Source organism: Cyprinodon variegatus, unplaced genomic scaffold, assembly GCF_000732505.1.
Source record: "Cyprinodon variegatus isolate N-32 unplaced genomic scaffold, C_variegatus-1.0 Scaffold96, whole genome shotgun sequence".
Taxonomy (NCBI): Eukaryota; Metazoa; Chordata; class Actinopteri; order Cyprinodontiformes; family Cyprinodontidae; genus Cyprinodon; species Cyprinodon variegatus.
In genome coordinates, this window is record NW_015150549.1 from 1,181,888 (window position 1) to 1,207,972 (window position 26,085).

Below are 26,085 nucleotides of genomic sequence, written 5' to 3' on the forward strand. Positions count from 1 at the left end.
GAAAGATTTAGGAAATATTATCTGTGTACTTCTGTTACCTTATATGGACATTCTGTGGTCTTGCAGGGGGATGCAGGAAACTGCAATCTTAGACTTTAGCATCAGATAAAGTCTAAGGGTGTGTATCTTTAGGATATTTAGGAGGGAAACTTAAGTTTCCCGTCTCTTCTGCTTAGAGAGGAGGACCCAGCTTTATTTACTCATTATCAAATGTTTTGTTATACTTTCTTTTTGTATTACATAGAGATTACTCCCTCCAGAATAAAACACAGGGTTAAAACTGTTTTTTGTCCATACCAAAGCTGGAAGTGTGAGGTCACTATGGGAAATTGACTAACCAACATGGCGGATATACATTGAAATTGATAGCGATAGCGCCAAAAGTACGCATAAAACTTGACAAACAGAATCCAGTCAACGAACAGGTCCAGCAACGGCTGCTCCATATGTTTAAGCCTGAGACATCATCAGACGAGGAAAATCTTTAGGCCTTCTTATGTCACTCAAACAGCCAACTAACTTGAAAGCAATGCATTGCTACATATTTCTGTGTCATTGCAGATAACAAAAAAAAACAAAAACGTTTGGCTCAAAACGAAAACACAATCTCTTTATCTCTTGTCAGCCAGTGTGACGTCACTGGTTTTGTGGCCGCAGCAGAAGCATCCGGTTGCTAAGATGGTTGCTATGGCTTGTTCTCAAATATAATTGAAAGATTGGATACATTTTTTTTCTCCTTTCGTAAATAGTAATAATTTGAGTCCTTGCTGTTAACCCTGTAATGCCAAATGTGTCATATTTGATACATACGGTTTCTGAAATGTTTTGCGTCTGACACCTTACGCATAATTTAATGGTAAAAACTTTGCTCAAAATCCTATCGTACACAATCAGATATACCTGATAACAGAGGGCAGAAGACTACACAAAAAATAATCTTGACTTATCGCATAGTAATAAATTATTAATATCAAAAATGTATTTCTGTTTTTTTCTTTTTACATATTTAGTTAAAAGGCCAAATAAGGACTTCAAACCAAAAAAAAGTAATTTTCTGTTTTGTTTTATTCTTGGATCGGGCTTTAAAGGGTTAAAAAATGAAAGCTCTATTCCTCTTATTAAGTTTTCATCCCATCCTTAAGCGACCATAAAAAAGAAGTCAGTATGAGCCAAGTGAATGAAGGAAAATCATTACCCATAGTTATACTTGACCAGTTTAGCAGCTGTGCTGGTAAACAGAAATAGTTCTTACACATATCACTGGTCCACCATCATTTTTCCTTAAATTTGAATTTTATTTTCTTGACATTTTTGGCAAAAAACATCTGTTTAAGTCCTTATATTTCTTACTCAAACACAATTTCACACTTTTATCTTTCTAACACTTTGTCCTGTTTACATTTATACCCTGCATTACACAGAGAAACAGTGGTCAGAATACTAACATTTTCTTTCATTGAGCTAAATACTCTTACATGTCTTGTTGGGATCAGTGGACATAAATCAGACAACTTCCCTATAGCTCCTCCTTGGGTCTGAAATACTTTCGCTGAACTTGATTTTAAAATCTTGAAACTTGGTCTAGGAACAGTACTTAAACGCAACCTTGTGCCTTGCCAGTTGCAGTCGAATTTAAAATGAACCTATTATCAACATGCCAGCCACAGGCCCCCCTTCTCAAAGAAATGAAACCTTTCTTTTCCTGGAGCAAACCCAGCAGTTCCCCAAAGTCTCTCTGTCTTTCTTTACCACGTTTGTACTATTCATCAAACAACTGTATGTGCTGTGCGTGCACACATGTGTAAGCTTGCTGATAGGAAAAGTAATTGCTTATTCTAAATTGGTTAGAGCAAATGGGGTAAGAATCTAATTCCACGTTTATTATAATTATCTTTAATAGGTCTTTCTATTGTTGAACGAGTTCTGAAATTGTGTAGAAATGGAACGCTGCCGGGGTTCAAAGATTAAAATGAAATGCAACCGACAAAGTTTAATAAAGTGCAAGCATTTTGTAGTTGTCTCTATTTTTCTGTCTCCAAATTTTACTTTTAAAATGTGTTATTTGATTTATAATAACATGTTTTGGCTTATGCCACTTTTATTTCTTTATGAAAGCTTTTCTCCTGGTGAATAATGAATATAAGATGCTATAGCTATATAGTAACATGTTCAGTGTAGTTGATAAGGTCCTGAATCTTATGATATGAAATGTTAAAAGTTTTCCTTATAATGATGAAGCTTAGTTAAGGCTTAAGCTCAAAGTGAAAAAAGAACACTTGCTTTTAGTTTTTGGTCTGCAATAAAAAGATTAAAAAAACAAAACTGTGTCACTTGTCAGATATGAAAGTAAAAACTGCTTTAAAGGTAAAATAAACATGATTATGTAACATTTTGCATTGTATTTGGGACACTTTACATATTTTATTCTCAGAATGTGTTTCAATAAAAAAAAAATCATTGGTGAGAATTAGCCTTTATCTCAATGTTTTATGTCAATACTCACCAGTTTCTTTGGAAAAAGTTGCCAATTAAAAAAATTATTACCTTCTAATTGTTCATTTAATAGGATTTGAAGAACCTGAAAGGATTTTTTTTTTTTAGATAAAGTTTGTTTAAAAAATGCTATTTTAGTTGAATTGTATAAATATTTCATTAAGAGTTCTGTTACGTCCGGTAACATCAGAAAGACAAAAGGTGCTGACAGTGAACTAAAGCACTATGCAGGAGAGCAACTATCATGATGGATGGAAACATAAGTACCTTGGACTCCATATACTGTATGTGTCATGGTCCCACCCCTCACAGCACTGGCAAGGAAGGCCTGTACCTTTTAATGTGAAGGTATGGAGGGAATGGAGCTGTTCAAGGGTCATAAAGTTAGCCAAGGACACTATTCACCCTGAGCAGGAGCTTCTCTTCACAATCTATTCACTATTAATAGAAAATTACAAAAGAAAAATATCCCCCTTTATTTTGAAAAAAAAAACAAAAAAAAACAGCATTTATTTCCTTTTGATTTACTGTACAAACATTTACTGTACATTTTAAACAGAAGATTTTAAAAAAATCTCTATATATGGTTTACTCTTGTTTATTTCTGTATTTTTTTTTATACCTATATCCCCAGCTAAAATAATTTAGCCAAAGAGTTTAAGATGTTTTTACTACTTTTTCTTAACCATTTTTTTAACATAGGCAGTTCAATCTGGAAAAACTCACACAGACTGCGTGAGCTGATACTAGAGCTTCACTCAGGGACCTGGAAGATGGAAGTCTAGTTGGATAACAAAGGTTGAGAGAAACTGTCCATGATGAGCAAGCATGAAGCGACTGTGGAGAGGAAAAACTCCCTATTGGGAAGAAACATCTGGCACAACCCGGCTCACCATGGCGGTCTTCTGTCGGACCCGTTGAAATGAGACGTGGAATGTAGTAAGAGTCTCGGAGGAATGAAACTCTGATGAAGCTTTAGCTACTGTACGATGTTGGAGGAGGGGCTGGAGGTGGGTTGAAATGAGGTCATCTGAATGACGTCACACATCACATCCACCGCCTGCACATTAGGAAGCCGCTGAGTTGTGTATCGGAGGCCTTTTAAAATGAACTTTGGATGTTGATTGGCTTTTGTGGAGGCGTGGTTCAAAGCTGATTGGCTGTGTCGTAGTCGAATGAAGGCGAATAATCAGTTTATTCAGTCATTCTTACGCCTTGTCCATTTCTAAACTCTTAGTCAGCCATGAATGCAAAATAAAATAAAATGGTTTTGAAGGCAGCTCTTACCACCCTTAGAATATGCATATTTCAATTTGAGTTTATTTTAAAACAATTAAAGTTCATATTTATGAATGAGTAAAAAAGGCATGTAATTAATTTAAATGAATAGAAGGGGGAAAATAAATCTTTTCTGTGAATCACCTTTGTAATCTCATGTCTCAAACAACTAATGAAGCATTTTGACTTTAAGGTCTCTATAATCAGCTGCTCAGTACAGAGATAGAGTGAGCTATAATTACCGTATGAAATAAAGAAAATTTGCCAAGTATTTACATAACAGCTAGTTGAGAGGAGAACATTTGTAATGCACATTTCTCATTCGTATGCACACAAACACACATGCAGGCCATAATACTACATAAAAGCTTCCCTGCGACTGCTTTATCAAGCTACATTAACTTATCCTTAGTGGCTATGAGGTCAGCCGATAAGCAGGATTCTGATTGGCTTGTGACAGAAGAGAGAGGGTCATCAGGGTTCCCTCATATTTTCATAAATCAGCACCTCTTGCTGTGAGCATAAGTGGGATCTAGAGCCGCTTTAACCCCAGAGGTGCAGGTTGATATCAGAATAATAGTATCTCTTCCATGTTTAAGCTGAATGTATAATTTAAAAGGGGCAATTTGGAAGAGCGACACTTCATTATGACAACAGTGTGGAGAGGAGGGAGAAGGAGGGGAGAACTGGAGCTTTTCATGGAGAAGAAGAAAAACTGTTGATCTTATAGCTGCTGAAAATGGAAATGGTAATATTAACAAAAACACACTGGTTATGTCATGACATGGCAGTTATTTTAAAAGTAAAAGTACAGCAATGGTGTATAAAGCATAAATAAAATGAAGAATTTATTTTCTTCGATTTAACTTTTAGAGGCAAGGTCTTCCCGTAAAGATCCGGCCAACAACTTTTTAGGGTTCTATGTAGATTTGATTTGGGTTCCCTTTTCCCTGTTAAGTCTTTAACCGACAGTCCATTACAGCAGTAATTATATAAAGTTTATAACCCTTTAATTCAAGGTTTGCCTGATTTAATGATATTGACAGAATCATTATCACAGCATGTATTTTTGTTAGTTCAATAATTATTGCGTATATCATATATTTATTTATTATTGTCTCTAATCTCTTACACAAAATACTGTTCAGTAGTGGGACACATTTTTTATGTCTGTTGAAAAGAGTGAGACAGTATGACAATGTCAGTGAAAATGAATGAATGAATGAATGAATGAATGAATGAATGAATGAATGAATGAATGAATGAATGAATGAAATGTATAATGAAATTTCTAACTTGAAGCTAGCTGCCTGCTGCTGTTATGCGTTTGGCATGCTCAGAGATAATAAAGATAGTCTAAATGTCCCTTTTCAGTATTGCTGACAATAAAACAAAACTAAAAAGGAATCATACACCACCAGAGTGATTTGTAATTAAAATTTAACATTTAATATTATTCCCTATATCCGTACTGCCAAAAGTAATCAGAGAAAATAGTGATAAGATGTGTGTGGCTTGGAAAGGAGCTTTGTTTCCTCTCTCACGGCTACCTTCTCCTTGATTGAGAGCAGTTTGGCACATATCATGTATTTAACAGCTTTTTAAGTTCACTTACAAGAACAGTGGTGGGGGGGCTGGGAGTTTGGTTGCACTGAAGTCGACCAAAATCCCGGACGATTTTGAAATTCCCCCCAAGACATTTTTTTAGGTATGAAAAGTAGGACGTCCCGGAAAAGGAGGACATCTGGTCACCCTACTAAATCAACAATTTGATGTTTCAGTGAGTGAGTGCTTGTTGCTATGATGCGTCTTTGCTCAGCAGCTTTGCTCATTGTACAACAACCAATCAGCGCACAGCTCATCTAAATATTCATGAGCATAAAATCAAAGGAAGAAAACCTGTCTTTTTTATATTAACTAGGCTTGCATTAGGGTGCATAGAACAGCAAATATGCCATTTTTAGCCCAACCAATGTTACACACCCTATTCAGAGACCTTAAGGACCAACACCAAATACCCTATATAATTCTATGACCCCTTTAATGTAAGGCTGCATGTTTAGAGCTGAGATATGTGTTGGTTGTTTTAAATCCCTACCAAGTTTTATTTTTTTTAAGAATTGAAAGAAAAAATTCTAGATATGTTCTTCAGAAGAATCAATTTGATTTAGAAGTTTAAAAAAGTATATATTATTTGTAAAAATATTAGGAGCACCCTGACCCAGACCTATTTGGACAAGGCATCAATACACCGGTTTAGGACAGAGGAGAGGGAAGAGACAGAGGGATGAGTTGATGGGCTGTTTGAGTTATCACATAGATGCGCAAAAGCTGAGAGGTGCATCCTTTAACTGTTGTAGACACAAGAACTTAAGAGAGCATCAGTGTACATGCAGTTATTTACTCCTGAAGAAACAAAAAACGTCTTTAAGCAAACGAAGATCGTGGAAATTATGAATGCAGAAGTTTAAGAAAAAACATATTAAAAAGGCCCCATATTCATCCTACATTTATAATCCCAATTAAAAATATATTCCCCTCACAGCAGTGTCTGTTTATTTAAATTATTATGTAGAAGTTCTACAGACTTTGAGGATGTTTGTTTTTGAACTAATGTTTCTATCCATTAAATTAATACAGTGAGTTTCTTTTCTGTTTTTACATACGTCACATTTTGTATATATTACTGTTCTTTTATGAAAATATTTCAGTGTGCCTCAGTAGATTTTTAATGTGTTGCTATGGCTCTGCGCACAGGTTTTATGTGTTAATGCTTCTGCATCAAGAGGTGAATCACTGTGTGCTGTTGAGTTTAACGTTTGGACCCTGTAATGATAAATTATAATATTAAATCTCCTTTAATAGATCAAAGAAAATATTTAATTAGGCCCGCATTTGAGAGTTTTCAGCTATCATATTATTTGTAACAAACAGAACAAACAGTGACATAAGTTGTCAAAACATTTGCACCTTTAACAGAATGGTTTCTATAGCCTATGTTAAGTAATATTTGTGGATAAGCTGTTTCTTTATTCAATGAAAGTATGTTACACATATGCGGGAGCTACGTCCCCTTATTAATGTCGACCACAATTTGGTGCTGCACCTGCTGCCTGAGTGGGAAACATCCTCACTCGCTATGGAGGGCCTTATTAGCCACTCACACTCGTACAATTGGTTTCAGATTGGACTTAATATGGCCGGCCCCTCCGCAGGCACGGTAAACGGAGGGAGAATTGGGTAGGGTGAGGGAGTAGCCACTGATTGGGAAAGGCCCATACTTAATCCTAAATCTAACCTAAACTCCATTAGTCCAGTCCAGGTCTGCCCAAAGTGGGCGCTCAAGGGCCTCGTCCTTGAAGGTATTAGAGGTTTCTCTGTTTCAGCACATCTTTTTTCCAGATAGCTGATTAACAGGCTTTTGCTGAACTGCAATTATCAGAATCATCTGTGCTGAAGGAGGCAGACCTCAAAACCTGCAGGAGAGCTGCCCTCTAGGGCAGGTTTGCCTTAGTCCTAAACCTAACGCCGTGCCCAAGAAGAGAACTTATCCTTATGGGGACCAGCCATTGGTCCCCACAAGTACCTATACCCATAAGTCCCCAAAATGTAGTATATTTCTGGGAGATTGCCTCCACAAGGTGACAAAAACATGGCGGCACACGCATAATTGTGCTTGCTGCAAAGTAAGAAATTTTTTTTTCTGTATTTTACTTGTAAAGTCAGAACTTTTTATTGGTCCTCACTTTGTTGGCATTGAGTGGGATTTAGGTTAAGGTTGGGGTTGGGCAATGGTTAGGTTTAGAGTAAGTGGTTAGTTCTGTAGAAGGGTAGAAAATGATTGGAAGTCAATGGGATTTTGTCATATTGTATTTAAAACATGCACCCTCATCCACCGTGGCTTGGGCTGTCCAAAGAAACAACTTAAGCAGTCCGATCTCATCTGGTGTGTTCCTTTGATAACATTTTATTTTTGTCTTCACTAAAGTTGTCTATTTTATATTCAAAATTTGAGGTAAATTTAATCTAACTGCCATTAAGTGCATGTTTTACTATCCCCAGAACCCAACATAAAATGTACAATACATTCCTCTTTCCTGTTGGTGCAGTAAAGTGAGCTTTTAATTTTAACAGCAGAAGGCGTAAAGAGAAAGAAGCGCAAAGAATGAAGGAAAGGCTCGTAGCTGGCAGCTTTGTTCCAATGGGAATCTGGTCTTCAGGGTACACGCACCAACATTTCTGCATGTGAAAAACTGACAGGAGGGCAGGTGAAAGACTCAGAGAGGGGGGACAGGGAGAGAGAAAGAAGAGAAAATAGGGAAGAAGCAATTCCAGATTACATGTGCTTGTGGTGCAGCGTGGGTGGGCATGTGTTGGAGCAAGTGAGTGATCTAGTGAAAGGGATAGACGGAGGAAAAAAGAGACAGAGAGAGAGTTGTGTCAGTGGGAGAAGAAATGCTGGAGCGTGATGGAGTTCCTACACAGTGATCCATTTGTCAAATCGTGAGATAATCACCTGAAAGCACCAGTGCTCATAGCAATAAATTAAACACAAACACAGACACAAATTGTATTGTAATTAAAGTTGTGGGAGTGATGAGAGCAAGAACAGTGTCTTAGTTTTATCTTCTACTTTGTATATCACCTAGCAACTGCTATAGGGAAAGTTTTATGATGCTGACAGACAAAGACATGTTAAATGCTGACTAAATTATAGTCATTGTGTGTACTAATTTAAAGAGGATGCCATTCACATTGAGATCACTGCCGCATTCATTGTTAATATGCTAAAACTTTATGGAACAACAATATATTTTATTAACAGAACATGTCACATATTAACATGTTTTCCAAAACTCAGCTAACTTTTATAAAGTATCAAACAAAGCCATGATTAATCTGTTTTAGTAAGAAATAGTAGCATTGTAAATTTATCATTACTTCTGCTACATAGCAAAGCTTTTGATGTATTTCAATCTGAGCAAACCTACTTGAACAGTTGTAAAGTTTCTTTTCGAAATTTTAAAAGTTTTTTTCTTTCCAATACATGCCCTTAAGATTTGTACAGTGCAATACTTTCATGAAAGTATTTCAAGATTTCTTGTGTAGGGTGGTCATTTGGTACTTATTAAGGTGCTTATTATGTACATGTCATGTCAAACTTAACTATAGTTTAATAGCTAAAACTTTAGATTTTGTAACAGTACTCTAGAGTTGTACTGTGCCTGTTAGTGAGAGGTGATATCTCAGTAGAACACTAGAAAACATATCCCCCTGACGTCTGAGATGAACATATTGCTGGATCTATCACATCTGTTTTGTCAGAATCTACTATATTATCTTTGAAAGAGGAACAGCAAGAGTGTAAAAGCAGAAATTTTGGTTTCTCATTGCCTCTGCTTCTATTTCATTTGTTTCTATCATTGGCTAAACCAAACTTTGGCAGGCACTTGGTGTTCCTTCGCCCAATAGGCTTGTGAGTTTCTACGTAATGACCCTCCTTTCCCTAAACAGATTTGATGTGAGCTTACCAGACTAATAATGTATAGAATTAGTGTGGCCAGCCAGACTGTCTTACCCCGGGCATAAGGCTGTCTGGTGCAAGACTCTCCATGATAGTCCTGCCTCCCTCTGGCACATTACGGAGCATAATAATATGTTTTTTTGCATCACATCTGTATAAATCTGATTGGTTCTTAGTAGCTTCCACTGACTCCTGGGTCCCGCCTTTGAAAGATGTATCTACTATCCTTCCCAGGATGACTGGCCTGGTTAAAATCAGAGTGCTACACATTATCAGTCCAGCTTCTCACATTATGTCAACCAGACATTAGATTGATACTTTCATATTTTCCATATAAGATCATTTCATTGACTACTTCTATTTCCTAAAGCAGGGGTCTTCAACATTTTCCAGGCCAAGGACCCCCAAACTAATGGCGAGGTGGAGCGGGGACCCCCTAATTATAAATATTGTATGAAATTGTGTTATATCAAACTGATCCTATAGTCACTCTATTACAGATGGAGTCATGTAATGAAAGTAATCTCTCCCTGGGATTAATAAAGTATTCCTGGTTGATGGGACAGGTGTTGTGAATGAAATGTTGCCCATCTTGAAAGAGCTCCTGTGTGTCGCTGAATAATCTTCTGCCTCCATTTATCTGTTTACTACAGTGTGTTGAATTCATGTTAATGTGTATTTAAAGACATTTCAATTAGTGGAAAAAATTGCAGGGGGGAATATAAATAAAAAAAATCAACCAAAACTTTTGTGACCCTCATGCAGTACCTCGGACCCCCTGTTGAAGACCTCTGTCCTAAAACATACCTAAATTGCTTGCTTACCATTTGTTACTGTCGTTGGGGGAAAAGAATGCAGAGTGAAAATAGAAATAAATGTATTTTTTAATGTGGAAAAAATGAAGAAAAAAAAATTCTGACTGCAGATTTATTTCTTTAAACCTGTTCAATAAAGCCAAGTTCCACAAAATGAGAATTTTTTTTTTTTTGGTGTGATGTGGAGGAAACGACGAGACATAATAGATTTAATTTAGTCTTACTAACATATTACACTTTTTCGCACGGTCACGTTAAAATCTCCATGTATTTTAAAGTTTCCATCAAAATTTTTTCAGCAGCAGGCCCGATGCTGCAGTGTAAATCCTTGCATGTGTGCATATGGCTGCCTGCGTGAGGCAAATTTAAGTGTGGGTGTTTGTGTTTGTGTTTATGTTAACTGCTGCCCATCCGAAAGCCAAGTGCTGGTCTTTCTTCCTAATTGGCAATTAACAAGGGCCCATTTAATTGCAGTGGTTTGGGAGGGAGGGCATACAATTAGCACTGGAGCTGAACCAAGCCCCCCCATATGCTCTGCCTTAACGAGCTGCTCTCTGTCCTTCCATTCGCTTGGCTAATTCTCTCCTCCTGCCCTGAACTCAACCACCCCTCAACCAAGGACACACCTTCATTAAGCAGAACCTATGGATATTTTTTCAGAGCATAGAAAGCCTTTGTCCTTTTCATTCCTTTTTTTAAGATCTCTGCAATCTTCTCTAGCTTTATTCTCTTCTTTAAAAAAATGCCTTTCTCCATGACAGAAAACACAGTCACACATTTACACTCACTAAATGTCTTACATATTTTCAGATTTTTTTAAAAAACTTTTTAAGATGTTTAATGCACTGTCTATTTCTAACTTTTTTTTATTCTCCCTTTTTCTACATGCAGGTTCTTTTAAGGGCATGTGTAAACAGATAGACCACTTCCCTGAGGACGCTGACTACGAGGCAGATGCTTCAGAATACTTTCTTCGTGAGTTCTCTCTTTTCTTTATATTATTGTTTTGTTGGTATTTTTATTCTTTAGATATTTTCACTACCCACATGTTTCTTGGTCTAAGATGATTAAGGTTTGTTTTTTTCCCTATAGTTTCTCAAAAAGTCTTGTTTTATTTTATGCAGCATATTAACATTTTTCTTCAGGCAAATAAAATGCTGAAAGGGACATACAATTATTTTCTGCCATTTTTTCTCAGATATGCATAAATAAATCACCTCTAACTTATCTCAGAGTAAGTACAACTGTTGTGTCAAGCAGGGAGAGGTTCATTAGAGAGTATTAGTCAACAAATATCATAAACACAAAGGAACAGGTTAGGTGGGACTACTATGTCACAAGGTCTGACCATCTCACAGAGCTCTATTCAACTCATAATCTCGATGGAGAGCATCTGTTATGATTCAATTTAAAATCTTGCCATAAATTCGTAATTAGATGAAGATCTTAACATTTACTAGATTGCTCATATAAACATGATTTAATGCAAAACTATTTCATTGCATAAGGGTCAGAGTCTGAATGCTCAAGGCAGACCTTATTCTCATATTTATTCAGAATATAGTTAGACTATATTTAACTTTGCTTTTCCATCAATCTTGACAATCACCCTTGACCCTGAGGAATAAAAAATCTCCACAGCATAATGCTGCCATCACCATGACTAACAGTGAGGATGATTAGCTTAGGGCAGTGATATGGTTTTTCTACACCCATCGTTTTGTATGATTCATAAAAAAAAAGTGAAGTTTGAGGCCAGATTTGCTTCTCAGATTAATTCTGTGGGTCTCTGTAAGTTTAGGTGAACTGCCACATTTTAATTGCTTTGCAGTGGTATGGTGTGTTTTTTTCTATTTTTAATCTGATTAACCTATTTTGTAATGAATGCAACTTTCAGTTTCTAGATGTGAAAAAAATTTACTGATACCACAAAAGAACTTGCACCGACAATTTTAGCAAAAGTTAACTTCAAGGCGGTGCTAGATGTGGCACACTTTGTATTTAAAAAACATTTTCAAAACACTGCATATCTATTCCTTTCCACTGTCCAACGTATTAATTATTTATCGATTTGTATGATGTGTTGTTGTTTTTTTAACACATTTTCCATCTAAATACATAGCTGTTTGAGACTCTAACGGAACAAAGTGGTGAGAGACTTCCTTTCTTACAATAACTGATGAAGAGGTAAAACTAGAGAGAGGGCGAGGTAAAATGAGGGCAAGGAAGGAGGAGGGTTGAATGGAAGAGGAAAGATGAAGGTCACTGATCAGTGAAGTGTAGGAGGCGGAAATGGCACGACAAAGAGTGATGAGGTTTTCAGATCGAATACAGGAGGAAGGGGGTAATGGAAGAAAGCAAAGAACGCTAAAATAAAAAGGTTGCAGAGGTGAAGGACAAGGAGTAGGGCACCAGTCCAGTGCTGTTGCTCTCCCAGTGGCTCACCAATTAGGACACTTACTTCTAAAAATACTCTAGGCTCTGCAAAGTGGGTCATATGTATCCCTCTCCTCCTTCCTTCCTTATGTCTCTCTCAACCTCCTCTCTCTTTTCCACCCATCTGTCTGTCCATCTCTAGTGAGGCCTTCAAGTCAGTCTGAAAGCTGGAGGGTGGAGACTGTGAGGTTGGACTGGATGAGATGGTGGAGCAGGGCATACATTTAGTTGGAGTCCTTGTAGTCATAAACAGTTTTCTAAGAAAGTTTATCAAGCTTTTTAAGATTCTTTTTTCATTAGACAAAGATCAGGTCAACATGGCTAACTTAGAATAATAATCTACATTTATTTTTTTATAAGTTGATTATTCCTTCCTTATGGTGTTTCTGGATGGTGGTGGTGGGGTGGGGTTTACTTTAGGCAAAATACTTAATAAGGTTAAAATGGTTATCTAATTGGTTGTAAATTCTAACTGTATTTCATTCCGAGCAACTATAGAAATGCTGAGTCAGTTAAAAAAGAATGTTTTCAGGAGGCTAAAATGTTACTAAGAGGTTATAGATTCTCAGCAAGTATTTTAATCAAATAAAAAGTTTGTTAAAATGTTAGCGGAGAGTTGTATATGGTGCTCTTTTTGCAATCTGTTTTTTCCCCAAATGTTTTAATCCAGTTGTTTATTTTTTTTTATTAGCTGTAGGTTTTAGCACTCTATCACCAAAATAAAACTGAAGCATTTTTTGATTCTGATTTGAGTTATGCGTCTTGTAAACAATGGAGGAACAACTGCTTTCACCTTATCATTTTTATAATTTCATTACCAATTATTCTCAAACTATGAGGCTTGAAATGATACATCTGTGTCAAAGTAAAGAGACTACAGTAGATATGGGTAATTTGAACTAAACAGACTGTAAAACCGTAAAAGACTGGCAGGGTCTTTTATTTTTATTTCTTTTGTTAATTACCGCTGTGAGACCTCTTTGATCAGATTTAGTAATAAACAGAATAGAATGCCTTTATTGTCCCACAATAGGGAAATTCTGGTGTTTACAGCAGGAAAAAGAATTTAGAAAAAATGGTCACACAAATGTGGACCTTAGAAAAGTGTATATGAATAACATAATAGGGAAGAATTAAAAATAAACAAATGAAATACTGTACTGAAAAGTGTTTTAACAATATAAATACTTTGCATCTAGAGAATAAATAATCAATATACAGCTATGGACATTTTTACATAAATGGATATTTGAAAATAGCAGCAACATCAGAGATGTGCAAAATGAAAGCAGCATGTTATTTAACTGACTAAGATAGAAACTGTGCAAAATCAGCATGAATGTAACAACTTATTGAGGTTGTTGGGAACAGTGATGGTTATAAAGACTTGCAGCTGCCGGGGGGGAAGAATCTGTTATAATGCTTCCTGGTGCATTTAGGGTGCAGCAGTGTCCTACTGAAATCCTGTCATGTCTACAACATTAGTAATTATCTTTAAAAAATGCTTTTTCTCCTGATGATTTAATCAAATCGGAAGTAATCATATAACTATAAAACTGTACCATCTTTCCGATTTAGTAAAAACCATATTGCTCTAAAACGTTGCATATACCCTTAAAAATGGGGACTATGATTTGGGGCTTGCTGCCGATTGTCAAATAGCTTTCAAACAAGGCATAGGTATCCTTATTCAAGCACATAAAAAATAAATAAAGAGGAAAAACTATATGTTTTCCTTTAAAATCAACAGCCATGATTATCATTTATTTTGTTGGTGAAGATTCTCAGTCATCCAGGTCGTAGTCATTCCAGAAAAAAAGGTTAAAAAACAATTCACTGGACTTTGTTTCCAAGTTTGATGATGTTTAGCTTCCCATACAGGAAGCTTTTTCAATTTGAAATGTCAGGAATAGCGTTAAGTTCGAGGTTTTATACATTAAACCATCAAAACCTTGCTTTTTTTTAAAAAATATGCTAATTGAAACGGACGACCGGGTCCACCCCTTTGGAATGGGGGTCATTTGGCCTCTTTTGTTAGCCTGTAATTTTTTTAGACGGGTATGGGGCATTGGGAAGTGAAATGTCTTCAAACTTGGAAACAAAGTCCAGTGGATTGTTTTTTTAACCTTTTTTTTTAATTATTAATTTTCTAACAACCTTATTAAAGTATGCAAAAGTCTTTAGCATGTCTCTTTAGACCAGTGAGACAAAGATAAGCGTTATTCTCACATGATTATAAAACAATGTAAAAGGTGTATCACTTCTTAAAAAATTGACCTGTATTTATTTGGCATTGAAATTTTCTTTAAATATCTGGTCAGAAAGTATTCATACCTTTCTCAATAACTAGTGAAAACATATGTTTTGCCATTGCAGCAATCAAACCTGTCTTTTAATTGCTGACCAGATTTTTGTGTTTCTACTGTTGTCTCAAGGGTTAATTTTTGGTGATGAACACACATTTTTGAGGATAGATGGCCTCCCTGACAATCCATCAAATCTTCTTGCCTGCTGCACATTATCTAATAGATTTAAGCATTGTTTTGTGTGCGGTCCACTCTAAAGCATCAAAATCAATTCCAGTCATTCAACATGTTGCAAAAACGAAAGAATACTTGTTCCTTCATTCTCTTTACTTTCTGTATTAGTTGCTCAAAGCTCAATTCAAGTTTAAATTTCAGCTATATACAGCCACTCTGTTAATGCTGATTGTACATAATATCTTTTTGATCCCTATATGTCATAGATTTTATAATGCTACCACAGATAAAATGACTTCAGCTATTTCTGTCATAATGAAAGACAGAATGAATGCAGCAGCCACTGTCTCTGTTTATGTCTCATCAACATGTTTTTTTTTTTCCTTTCCATGTTGTGCCTGGGCTGTTTTGGTAGATGGTACTTCGACTACTGGCTGGTTTTTACAGATAATGAGACAATTCATAACCACCAGTGTAATGGTTTTACCACTGTCCTCTCCCTGTCCACCACTTTGCATCAGTTTTGGAGGCACAGCTGCAAAATGATGTGCAAGCCCCTGAAAGGGAAAGAGCATGCAGGGGTAAGGGGGAAAATAATAGCATACTTGCAAAACAGCACATGCCACAACAAAACAATTAATGTTATTTTCTAGGTGTGATCATTTGGAGCCAAACTGAAAATCAAATGATGCATTGAATACATTGTGTGGCCCTTATGAATCGTACAACAATTTTAAGAAAAGTAAACATTATCATTATCTATCATTGTCATTATCTAATAAATTTCCTTCTTGCAATTATCCTGGACCAATTATTCTTGTTAAGAATCCCCATCATGCACCGTCATGACAATAACTATATATAAATACCTATTTATATAAATACCTATTTAATACCCCTATGCAATAACCTGTTAAATAAGAGACTTCAGCTGTTTTATATGTCTTGGAGGACATCATTCTGATTAACACCTCACAGCCTGAGGAGACGGCTTAACGCCTTAACGTTTGTTGTTTTACTTTACCGGTATATAAAAAGTGGTTGTATATACCTATACATGTGAATACTGTTCCTTTTATCTTTTATTTTATTTCTTCTAAAGTATATATATTAATTCCTGTACAGTCTCTGTGCTGTTAAGTGCTTGAATCTATGTACGTGTTCTAGTTTATTGTTATTTCTGATTAGGGGACTTGGTTCTCTTTGGGGAGACGTGCATTGCTGTTTATCCCTGATATACAGTAGTATTTTTCCATGTGGATTATGTTTTTGTTTCATCTCAGAGGACCATCTGCTCCTAAATAATAGCTGTGTCTTACATTTCTTGTTGCAATATGTAAATAACACCTCTTAATGCTGTCTTTAAACAGTGGCTATCTTCTTATCTTCTATAGTTGGGCTTCTATAGATTGAATCAATCTACTGTATTTCTTATCTACATTCTGGATAACTTGAGCAACTGCCTTTTGGCTTCATTGGTGCTTAATGCTTTCCATGTAATTAAGGTGTATGATTATGTCTTTGTAGATTTCAGTTATATATCAAAGTCTTTCCTTTTGGGAACAGTGAAACAATGGTGTGATATTAGCTGTCCCAATCTAAGATTAATGTTCCATTACATGGCCCTCCTTTTTCACCTCTGCAAAACTTTATATCTGCCCTGTCTGATCAGTTTTCTGAAGTTCATAATGTTGCTTTGCTCACTAGAATGCTCTGAGAAAAATAAAAAAACAGTAATAGATTCGATTGAACACAAGTGTGTTGTTTTTACTTACAGGGACTACTAAAAGGTGTTGGTTGGTTGGTTTGATTTCATTCTAAAGCCTGCAAGAAAAGAGGACTTAATAAAAATGATATACTTTATAGATTTTACTTGTACAATATTTTTGCTTTCAATGCTATACAATGTCTTCAGTAATGTTTATTCAACTAAATCTGCTTTCCCTGCTTTGAAGACAATGCGGCAAGTCTAAAAACTTGGTTAAAAAAAATCCTAGTTGCTGAAGGGGTGTGACATTTATTCACAAAAATGAAAGATCATATATCACAAATGATGCAACCAGGTAGAAAATGTGTCACTGATACTGAAATGGATCAATATGGAGGCTGGAAGCTGTCATTCACTTTGAATTCTTCATCTCATTTGCTTTTATTCCTGGTCTCTTGCTTTCCCCCTGGGGTCTCTTCGGTCTACCCCACTCAGACCCATCCCCCTGCTCCAATCCTCCTCTCTCTGGGAGAATTTGCATGTGTGGTTATGTAACAGAGAGCAGTCAGCCCTCATCCTGCTGCAGTTGTATTATGAACCACAGCCATAGACAAACAGTCAGCCTCTCATCATTCGCTTCAGCATGTTTGACCTTATGCTGTTTCAGCCTCTTTGGGTATTTTGCTTTTAAATCAAGCTTTGTAAAGCTACATCCTTTGCAATGTTAGGCGGCAATTCAAGAAAAAAGGTGAGCCAGTGGGTTTATAGTAACATATCCATCGGATATTAGTGGTGGGGAAAGATTTTCAAGAATCATTTATGGACACATCCTTGTCATTACTTCCAGTGTTTTCCTTCACTCGACTCTATCAAGCCCTGCATCAGTCATGTTTCAGTAGCAGAGCAACATGTGAAATAACTGAAGCTGAATAGGGGGTTGAATACAACCCACCGCTGTTCCTTTGAGACGGCACGAACGGTAGCCTCAGAGCCAAGCTGATGAGTATGTGTGAAGTGGGAGGTAGCCAGCGAAGCAAGTCAAGCTTCAAATCATCAGTTCTGATGACCAGAGGTGTAGAAGGGGCTTTAAAAGCATCTAACTGAAATGTTAAGCTGTGGTGATCAGTTTTATTGCTCCATTTGAAGGGATCTGTTAACCTGTTTATTAGATCACACTATAAACTCTTCTTTTAAATACATCTCCCCATTTGCTGTTAAAGCAATACTAAGTAACATTTTTACCTTAGTAAATCCGAGTGAAGTGTTTCTTAGACGGTATAAAGTGTTCTCATTTCCCTTGCTCTTGTTTGAAAAAGTTTTCCTTGCAACTTTCTGTGCCTTCGACCTTCTGCCCTGTGGGTCTGTTCTAATTCTGGCAATATGACAAACAGCTTTACGGCAGTCATTAGCTTCAGTAACCACACCCCTCGCTGCACCACCGTCAGGTGATCATGGAATTTTTTTTGTGGGATGAAAAAAATAATTGGAGCAAGGAATTTATAATCCTCAAAAAAAAAAACATGGATGAAAACTAATGTAGACCTGGCTATGTTGTTATTGGACTTGTTAGTGCCATATCTACTAATCTCTGGTAACATTACTGTTGTGACTTTAGAGTGATCAGTTGCTAGTGTGTAGCTATAAAACAAGGAAAGGCTCAACTTACCTTATATGAGCAGTTATAAAACAGTTCAGTGAGAGGTAGACTTATATAAAAGTATTTTTTTCCAGTGAGAAAACTCCTATACACTAGAGCCTATTTGCCACTGAAATTAGCGAATTAACGCTGGTTGACCAGCTAATAATTGGCATTAGGCTTCCTTCCCATTGGCAAAAAAAGCTGGATCTAACCCCCCATTAGCAAACATGGCCTCTTTCCCCTACAGCCTCGTGTCTGGTGCCATCATCACACTTGGTGAGGATGGGATCAGTGCGACAGAAATCAAGACACTAGACAATAGAGAGCAACATGGATTGGAGCCGGATAGTACTCAGTGTGCTTTGTTGTTTGACTCTTTTAATAATAATAATAATAATAGTTGAACTTTATTGATCTCACATTGGAGAAATTTACCTCTGAATTTAACTCATCCCCTCGACGAGCAGTGGGCTGCCATTGTGTGGGGTTTAAGGGTCTTGCTCAGAGACCCAGAGTGGCAGTCTGTGGGAGTGATGCTCAAACTCAGAATCTCAGGATTCCAAGATCTATGCCCTAACCACTAGGCCGCCACTCCCCCAAATTCTATCATGCTGATCTTTGTAAAATAAAAGATTTGATATAGTTGCATTAGATAAAATAATGTCTTTCGGGCTAATTTCTGCAATATTTGAGACACATTTGTTAAATTTTTTGCTGTGATGTACTTGTGTGATCTACATGGCATGAGAACTGCAGATTTTTTTTTTCTGCAGAGGTTGCTGCATGTCACAGTGTCAGAAAGATCGTGAAAGACAATGTCGGAGCATTGTTTTACTGGAGCATCTTGCACTGCCATTTAGCTGATATATAAGTATAAATTAAATTATTTTAGTTCAGGTTTTATTATGTTCTCATGTATGTGTGTGTATAGGTTTACAGGCCCAACTTTCTCAAACTAGCTAGATAGCTCTCTGCTGTTGGGGCTGTAGCATGTACACCTGTCTTCTTGTATGTGTTCAAACAAGAAAGTAAATGTGTTTAGAAATGTTGCACTCATAAAAAAATCAGGGAAATGCATGATTTCCCTGATTACCATTGTACTTTTAAAAGTTTCAGCCTAACTATCTGTGCTTAAAAGTGCTGGGGAAGAAGCCCAGATGTAAACCAAAAGGCTGTTAGGCTTATGAAATATTAGTGTATCTGTTCGGTTATCAGCTTAACAGCACCTTTTTTAAGTGGAATGCCCTCCTACACTGAAATACGCAGGTGAGAACCTTGAGGCCAAATTTATATGCTGATTTTCCAGTGATTCTGACTGCTCAGACCACTTTACACTAGAGCCACATTCACCTAATTGGTTAAAAAAAAACGTTGCTGTTTTACCATAAACACGGTGTGGATGTAAAAGGGTCCTTTGGCATAAAATTTAAACGTTTCCCCTCAGGGGATCAACACTTACAAGCTTCTTTGTATAAAAGAAACAGCTAAATGAACATATGCAACATGGTATGCATCATGAAGTACTAGATTTTTAATAATCAGACAGCTGAGCACAGCTTTTATAAAAAAGAGACATAACTTGATTTTAAAAAAGAAGCAGAAGAAAGAAAGATGAACTGCATAAATGAGAAGCATGGACATTACATAAAAAAATGATTTTGTTGTTGAAACACAAGGGAGAGCTACAGGTAAAACTTTTTGTAATACAAATCCTTTGGAACAAACAAAGCTTTGAAAAACAAAAGAAATCTGAAACATCGATGCAGTTCTCAGGTCCAAAACGTAATCCTGACAAAGACAGAAACAAGAAACCTGAAGAATCCCGATTTGCTCCAAATTCCCTGAACTGGAAGCACTTTTTCTGATGCTAAAATTAGAAAGCCAAAAGCCTATTGAAAATGCTAATGTTTCGGATAGGAGTACTAGGGAACACGTCACCCCCCCATCCGATGACGTAATCTGACTCACTGCTGCCTTTGCCGCTATTTTTGGCTTGCAAGTCCTGACATTGGGGGCATATCACGATTTATATGAGTAATATGGCATGATAAGACTGGCAGGCTGTGTGAACTCCATCGTTTTTCTACTATATTCATTACAAAACACATACATCTGCACATATTTGACCAGGCACCCGGCAATACTCATCTGATTTTTGTTGTAAACACTTGTTGGGGTTTTGATTTCTTCTTCCATTCCTCAAGACAAGCTACGTGATTCCAGCAGTCGGTATGTTTCTGAGCCTTGCATGCTCATTTACATGCAGATGCACACACACTTGCACAGACAGTTATTCCCTTAATGCTCTTATACCGAGTTCCCAATCCCACATGTTCTTTGCTGCTGGGTTCCCCTTCGTGGGCGAATTGTGCGTGTGTGTGAGAAAGAAAGCGTGTGTGGGAGAGCGAGCAGATTGTTCCTGCATGAGCAACATGCAGTGTGTATAGGAAACACCCCACTTTAGAGAGTGAGTGAGTAGGTGGTAAGCTGATCGATGAATGTGTTCACTTTGTAGCTTGTTGAGCTAGAATGTGTGCCTGTGTGTGTGTCTGTGTGAGATAAAGTAATAGGATGGTTTCTGCTCATCAAACTGTGGGTTTGTGTGAACCTAGGGAGCTCCCATGGCAGGGTCCACCCCCGCCTCCATAATTCAGCAACAATTACAAGGTTCCCCTTTGCTGCAACTAATGAAACCATAAGTCAGCGAGAGACACACATTCACAAGCAAACAAACCTACACAACTGCAGTAAAAGCATCTAAGAAAAAGGTGGAAAAACAAGAGGATAAAAGCATTCAGAAGAAGCAGGGATTTTTTTCAGTGTGTGCTCTTTATATGACCTCTATTGGTGTATTCTTCAGCCTTTTTTCAAGTGTTTGTATTTTACAAACTTAACTGCCTTCATAAATATCTCTGAAATTAAACAATGAAAACATTGCCTTCTAACTGTTTATGGCCTCCCTTAGATTAAGGAATAAAAAAAATATTATCATTATTAAGCTGTATTTTTATTTATTTTTTAGTTTCAATTGGTTAAAAGTTTTCTATTTCAGGAAACTCAGCTAATTGCTGCAGGCCACCAACCCTGCAGGACCCGCTCCCTCGGACAGATATGTGCCTACAGCAGATAATCCCTTGCATTTTGCTGTTGACTCTACAGCAGCAAGTATGCATGCAGCAACAGCGGAGAGAAAAAAAAATCCTACCTTCAACAGAACCAGGCTTTGAATGAATTAAAACTAGATTTTTTTTAAATAATAAACCTACTTTAAATCATTACTGAATCATTAATCTTGTAATTTTTAAAAGTGAAAATAGATATTACTAACCAGTTTCATAATGGCAAGTACTTACACTTCGCAGTCCCATAAAGAAAGAGTGGACAAGGAATCTGAATAAATGTTTAGAGGCAAATGTTCATTGGAATTTCTCTTTGCTTAGAATCTTAGGGTTGGTTCACACAGCAAGCAAATGCGACCCACATCTGGTTCTTTTTGTACCTTTTACAACTCATATCTGACTTTTTCACTGCAACAACCCATTTGCAGTATTTTTACCCCCCCAAAAAAATATCAGATTTGAACCACTTCGATGTGTAATGCCAAATCGAATACGTACCCAATAGTGTTAAAAGTGCCTAAGGTTTAACACTCAAATTGTATTCACCTTTTTCATCATAACCCTGGCCCCCACTACACATCAACAAAGACTTTACTACAGCAGTCAGTAATCACTTTGCAAGCAGTTGTTGTTAATAGCTATGTTTTTTTTCTTACCTTCCTTCCTTTTTAAGGACGAGGCCATGATACTCCTCAAGAGTATAATAATAACAGAGACACTGGTGTTCTGTCATGTTAGCATGCCCATAGTCAATACGCATGCGTAAGACGGCAGGTTTGTGTTTATCCCTTTAGTTTTGTACAGAAAATACTCTTTAACCCTAACCCTTCCTCAACGTGCGTGTACGGGTAGTATTTCCAATTATTTGTAGGAGTCACTTCTACTCTATTCAAGCCACTTGATTGTGGTGTTGCTGCTATTTCTTTTCTGCTATTATCTTACATCCTGCTAAGTCATTCTAGATTGTTTCAGGACGCTATTAACAGAGCCTGCACCAGTGGTTTTGACTGGTATGGTAGATTTGGAAATCTTGCTCTGGTGCTCAAGGCCTACTCCTGTGCCGCCATGATCAGTGCTTATGTGTGGTCCTTTAGCCTGTCTCTAGCCATTGGTAGGATTTGGTGATATCAGCCACTTCAGCTATACATCCCATGTAGGGTTTTTTTCTCTCCCATGATGGTTACTCCAGTTGCTTCTCTGTCATCTTCCATTGTCTGAGACATTCACTAAGCACTTCATTCCTTGGGGCCATCTTCTTGATGTATTCTTGCCGCTTGGATGTTTAATCCTTAATGGGGGCTCTGATGCTCACTAGGCCTCTGCCCCCTTCTTTGCGCTTAGTGTGTAGTCTATGGATACTGCATTTGGGTGGAATCCATTATTGAGTGGCTTTCATGTTTTAACATCAGTGGACTGAATTTTCTCCTTTGACCAAATGAATTTCCCAGCAGGGTTTCTAATCACTGCCAAGGAATAGCTGTTGATTGTCAGGACCTTTTTATTGTCATTGATTGGACTTTTCAGACCTTGCCATACTCATTGCTGTTGCTGTGATCTTCATAGCCTCTTAGTGGTTGCCACTTGCCTGTGGTGTTCCAAGGTGTTTATCGCTCTCTTGTACATCTGCTATTCTCCATTCTGAGAGTGCAGTCATTTCTGTCTGAATTACAATAATGTCTTTTTTCACTCTTTGCTGCCCTTTTCCTTGTGCCAGATCCATAACAGCCCTGATTATGCTCCCTTCAGAAGTAATTGTTTGTTGTAGTTATTACTTGTCCTGTTTCAGACTTGTGTAGCCCCTCTAGAGTAAAAGTAAATCCACCTGTATATAAGCCATCCGGATTGTACATATTTTTATTTTTTATCTCTTATTTCTTTATTCCTTATTTTTATTTTGTTTTTCATTGTGTGCGATACATGTACAATTGCACCTTAATCCTTATTTACCTTGATATACTGTATATACCTGGATATACTGTATATATATATATTGTTTATTGTTTATCCTTAATGCACCTTTTTCCTCCTTGTTTGCACCTTCTTTGACTTCTATGCCAATATGTGACAACAAGTGAATTTCTCCGCTGTGAGATCAATAAAGCTCATCTAATCTAATTTAATCTAATCTACATATGGTGTCTTTAAAAATGTGAAATTGTGATGAAGGTAGATTTGTCTGTTGAATGTCCATTAAATTTTGGGCTGTACAGCTGAGGTGTATGGAACTCCACTGCTCGCTGACAGCACAATCTTACAGAGCACAACCACAAAATCCTAACGATCTCAAGTGTATTAAATCTGTTGAGGAGGATATTGCTAAGTATAGCAAAGGAGGATACTGCATAGTTCTCATTGTGTTGTGTGATGTTGAAAATATAAAGTATTAGAAGGTGAAAACCCCAAAACTCTCATGAATCCCCCCAGCTTCTCAACTAGTCCTCTTTTGTCCTGCCAGCACCATCATTCATTCTGTAGACACCACAAGGGTACCCCCACAGAGTGACCAAACCCTTGAGCACATAGGGACATTCAAAGTAATACCGTCCACACCAGTGGACACACCAAACCACCCCTGTTTCTATGCAGACTAGTCACCATTCTAGATCAGAGCAGTGGTAGTGATTTGGCTTGTGAACTTTAGGGGTTTAGCAGATGGGTCTGCTTAGGGTGGGCTGAGGGGAAAGATGACCCCATAGCAGGATGCCAGTACTGATGGCTAATACGCAGGACAAGGCTCTTCTCAGTCTCGCCTGCTGCTGCCACTCAGTCAGTATTATTGTTATCCACTGAAGGATGGTGGTCCAATTTCAGGTTGGGGGGTGATGGTACAGGGCCGCCGTTGTTGAGGCTACCGTCAAAGGATCGGGTTCAGTCACTCCGTCCCCCGCTGGCTCCCTGTGGCCTCCCAGAAGACTTTGAAATTCCCCCCGGACATTTTTTTAGGTATGAAAAGTAGGACATGTTCGGGGAAAAGAGGACGTCTGGTCACCCTACCATATCAACAATTTGATGTTTCAGTGAGTGAGTGCTTGTTGCTATGATTCCAAAAAAAAATTAAAAACAATCCACTGGACTTTTTATTTTTTTAGAACGACTATGACCTGGATGACTGAGAAACTTCTCCAGCTTGCTGCTATGATGCGTATTTGCTCAGAAGGTTTGCTCGTTGTAAACAAACCAATCAGCACACAGCTCATCTAAATATTCATGAGCATACCATAAAAGAAAAAAAAAAAAACTGTTGTGTCATTCTGAGGCTTGCATTAGGGCTCGTAGAACAGCAAATATGCCATTTTCAGCCCAACCAATGTTACACACCCTATTCAGAGACCTTAAGGACCAGCACCAAATATCCTATATAATCACTCTATGACCCCTTTATAGTTTGCCCGATGATGAATTAAACTTGTGGAGATCCACAATTTTTTCTCCTGATATCACGTTTGATATCACGGTATGCATGTTTTTTTTTTAGTGCCTCCATTGTTTCATACAAGGAGGCAGAGCGTAAAAGATACCTCCTTAAAATGATTGCAAAGGTACACCTCCAGTGAACTTCGATGTTAGGTGACACAGGCTTTTCTAATTTATTTAAATGAATATTTATAAACATTAATTTCTATGGACTTAAAAAGCACCTATCTCTTATTAGTCTGGCATTTAGAGAAAATAGATGAGTTTATACCTGCACTGACCCAAACTATAACAGGTTTAATCTATCTCAACCAAACCAACCATATGCATGCCTAAGCTTAAATCTATCCAATTGTTACATGGAGGCCACCAAATGACTTCTGTTTTGACTGTCTTAATACAGAGTGAATGCTGCATGAGGCTACAAACATAGTCACTTAAACATATAAATCCCTTTAGGGTCAAACCTACAGAGCAAGTCAAAGTTCTGTTGAACAGATTTGATAGACACGTATTAAAAGTTTGTGTTTGTATGTATAGCTGTGTGAGAGGCAGAGAAGGTTAGGAAAGGCTTGTGTTATGTAAAACACAACATCAACCAGAAAGACAGAGTGTCAGCCTCCACAGCGACCTCAAGAAGGCTTAAAAAGGAAACTAAAAACATACTGATCGTGTCTCTTGATGCTTCTGCCATGTGGCGCACTCTTTCACAGCAGCTCAATCCTCTCCGTCTTTCTGTGTCTGTGCCATGATGTGCTTGGTGGCAGGGTGTGCCTGGAGGCCCACACATTTAAAAATTCTTCCTTTTAAACTGCCTGCTTTCATATTAAAGCACAAGTGCAAAGAGAGCAGGAAAGACAGTGAGACAAAGACTGCTGCAGGCAAAGCATCTTCACAGAGAAGTAAAGGCCTGCGGTCTTTGTGCTCTTCCTCTTGTCTTCTCTTCCGTACTCTGCACTTATAATCTTCATTAACATACCCTTCTTTCATTTATTGGTTCTGTAATTTTTCCATTTTTCTTTTATTTTCACACTTTCAGCATTATTACACGTATTCTTTAAATTATAATTCAAGCTTTTATTCATACAGGTAATTTCTTACAGTAGAGCCGCAGCTATATTTTTATAGCCTGGGTGCCATTCCGAACTTAGTCCCGCCCACAACGTTTGAGGTCGGGAA

The 26,085-nt window shown here is 37.4% G+C and overlaps 1 protein-coding gene across 1 annotated transcript in view; it reads left to right on the forward strand.

The window, feature by feature from the left end:
- cacng2 (calcium channel, voltage-dependent, gamma subunit 2) overlaps positions 1-26,085 on the forward strand; it is an 80,941-nt gene that overhangs the window by 48,256 nt on the left and 6,600 nt on the right. The window contains exon 2 of the mRNA XM_015374010.1: positions 11,002-11,085. Within this exon, the coding sequence (XP_015229496.1) occupies positions 11,002-11,085 (84 nt within the window). The remainder of the gene's footprint in view (positions 1-11,001; positions 11,086-26,085) is intronic.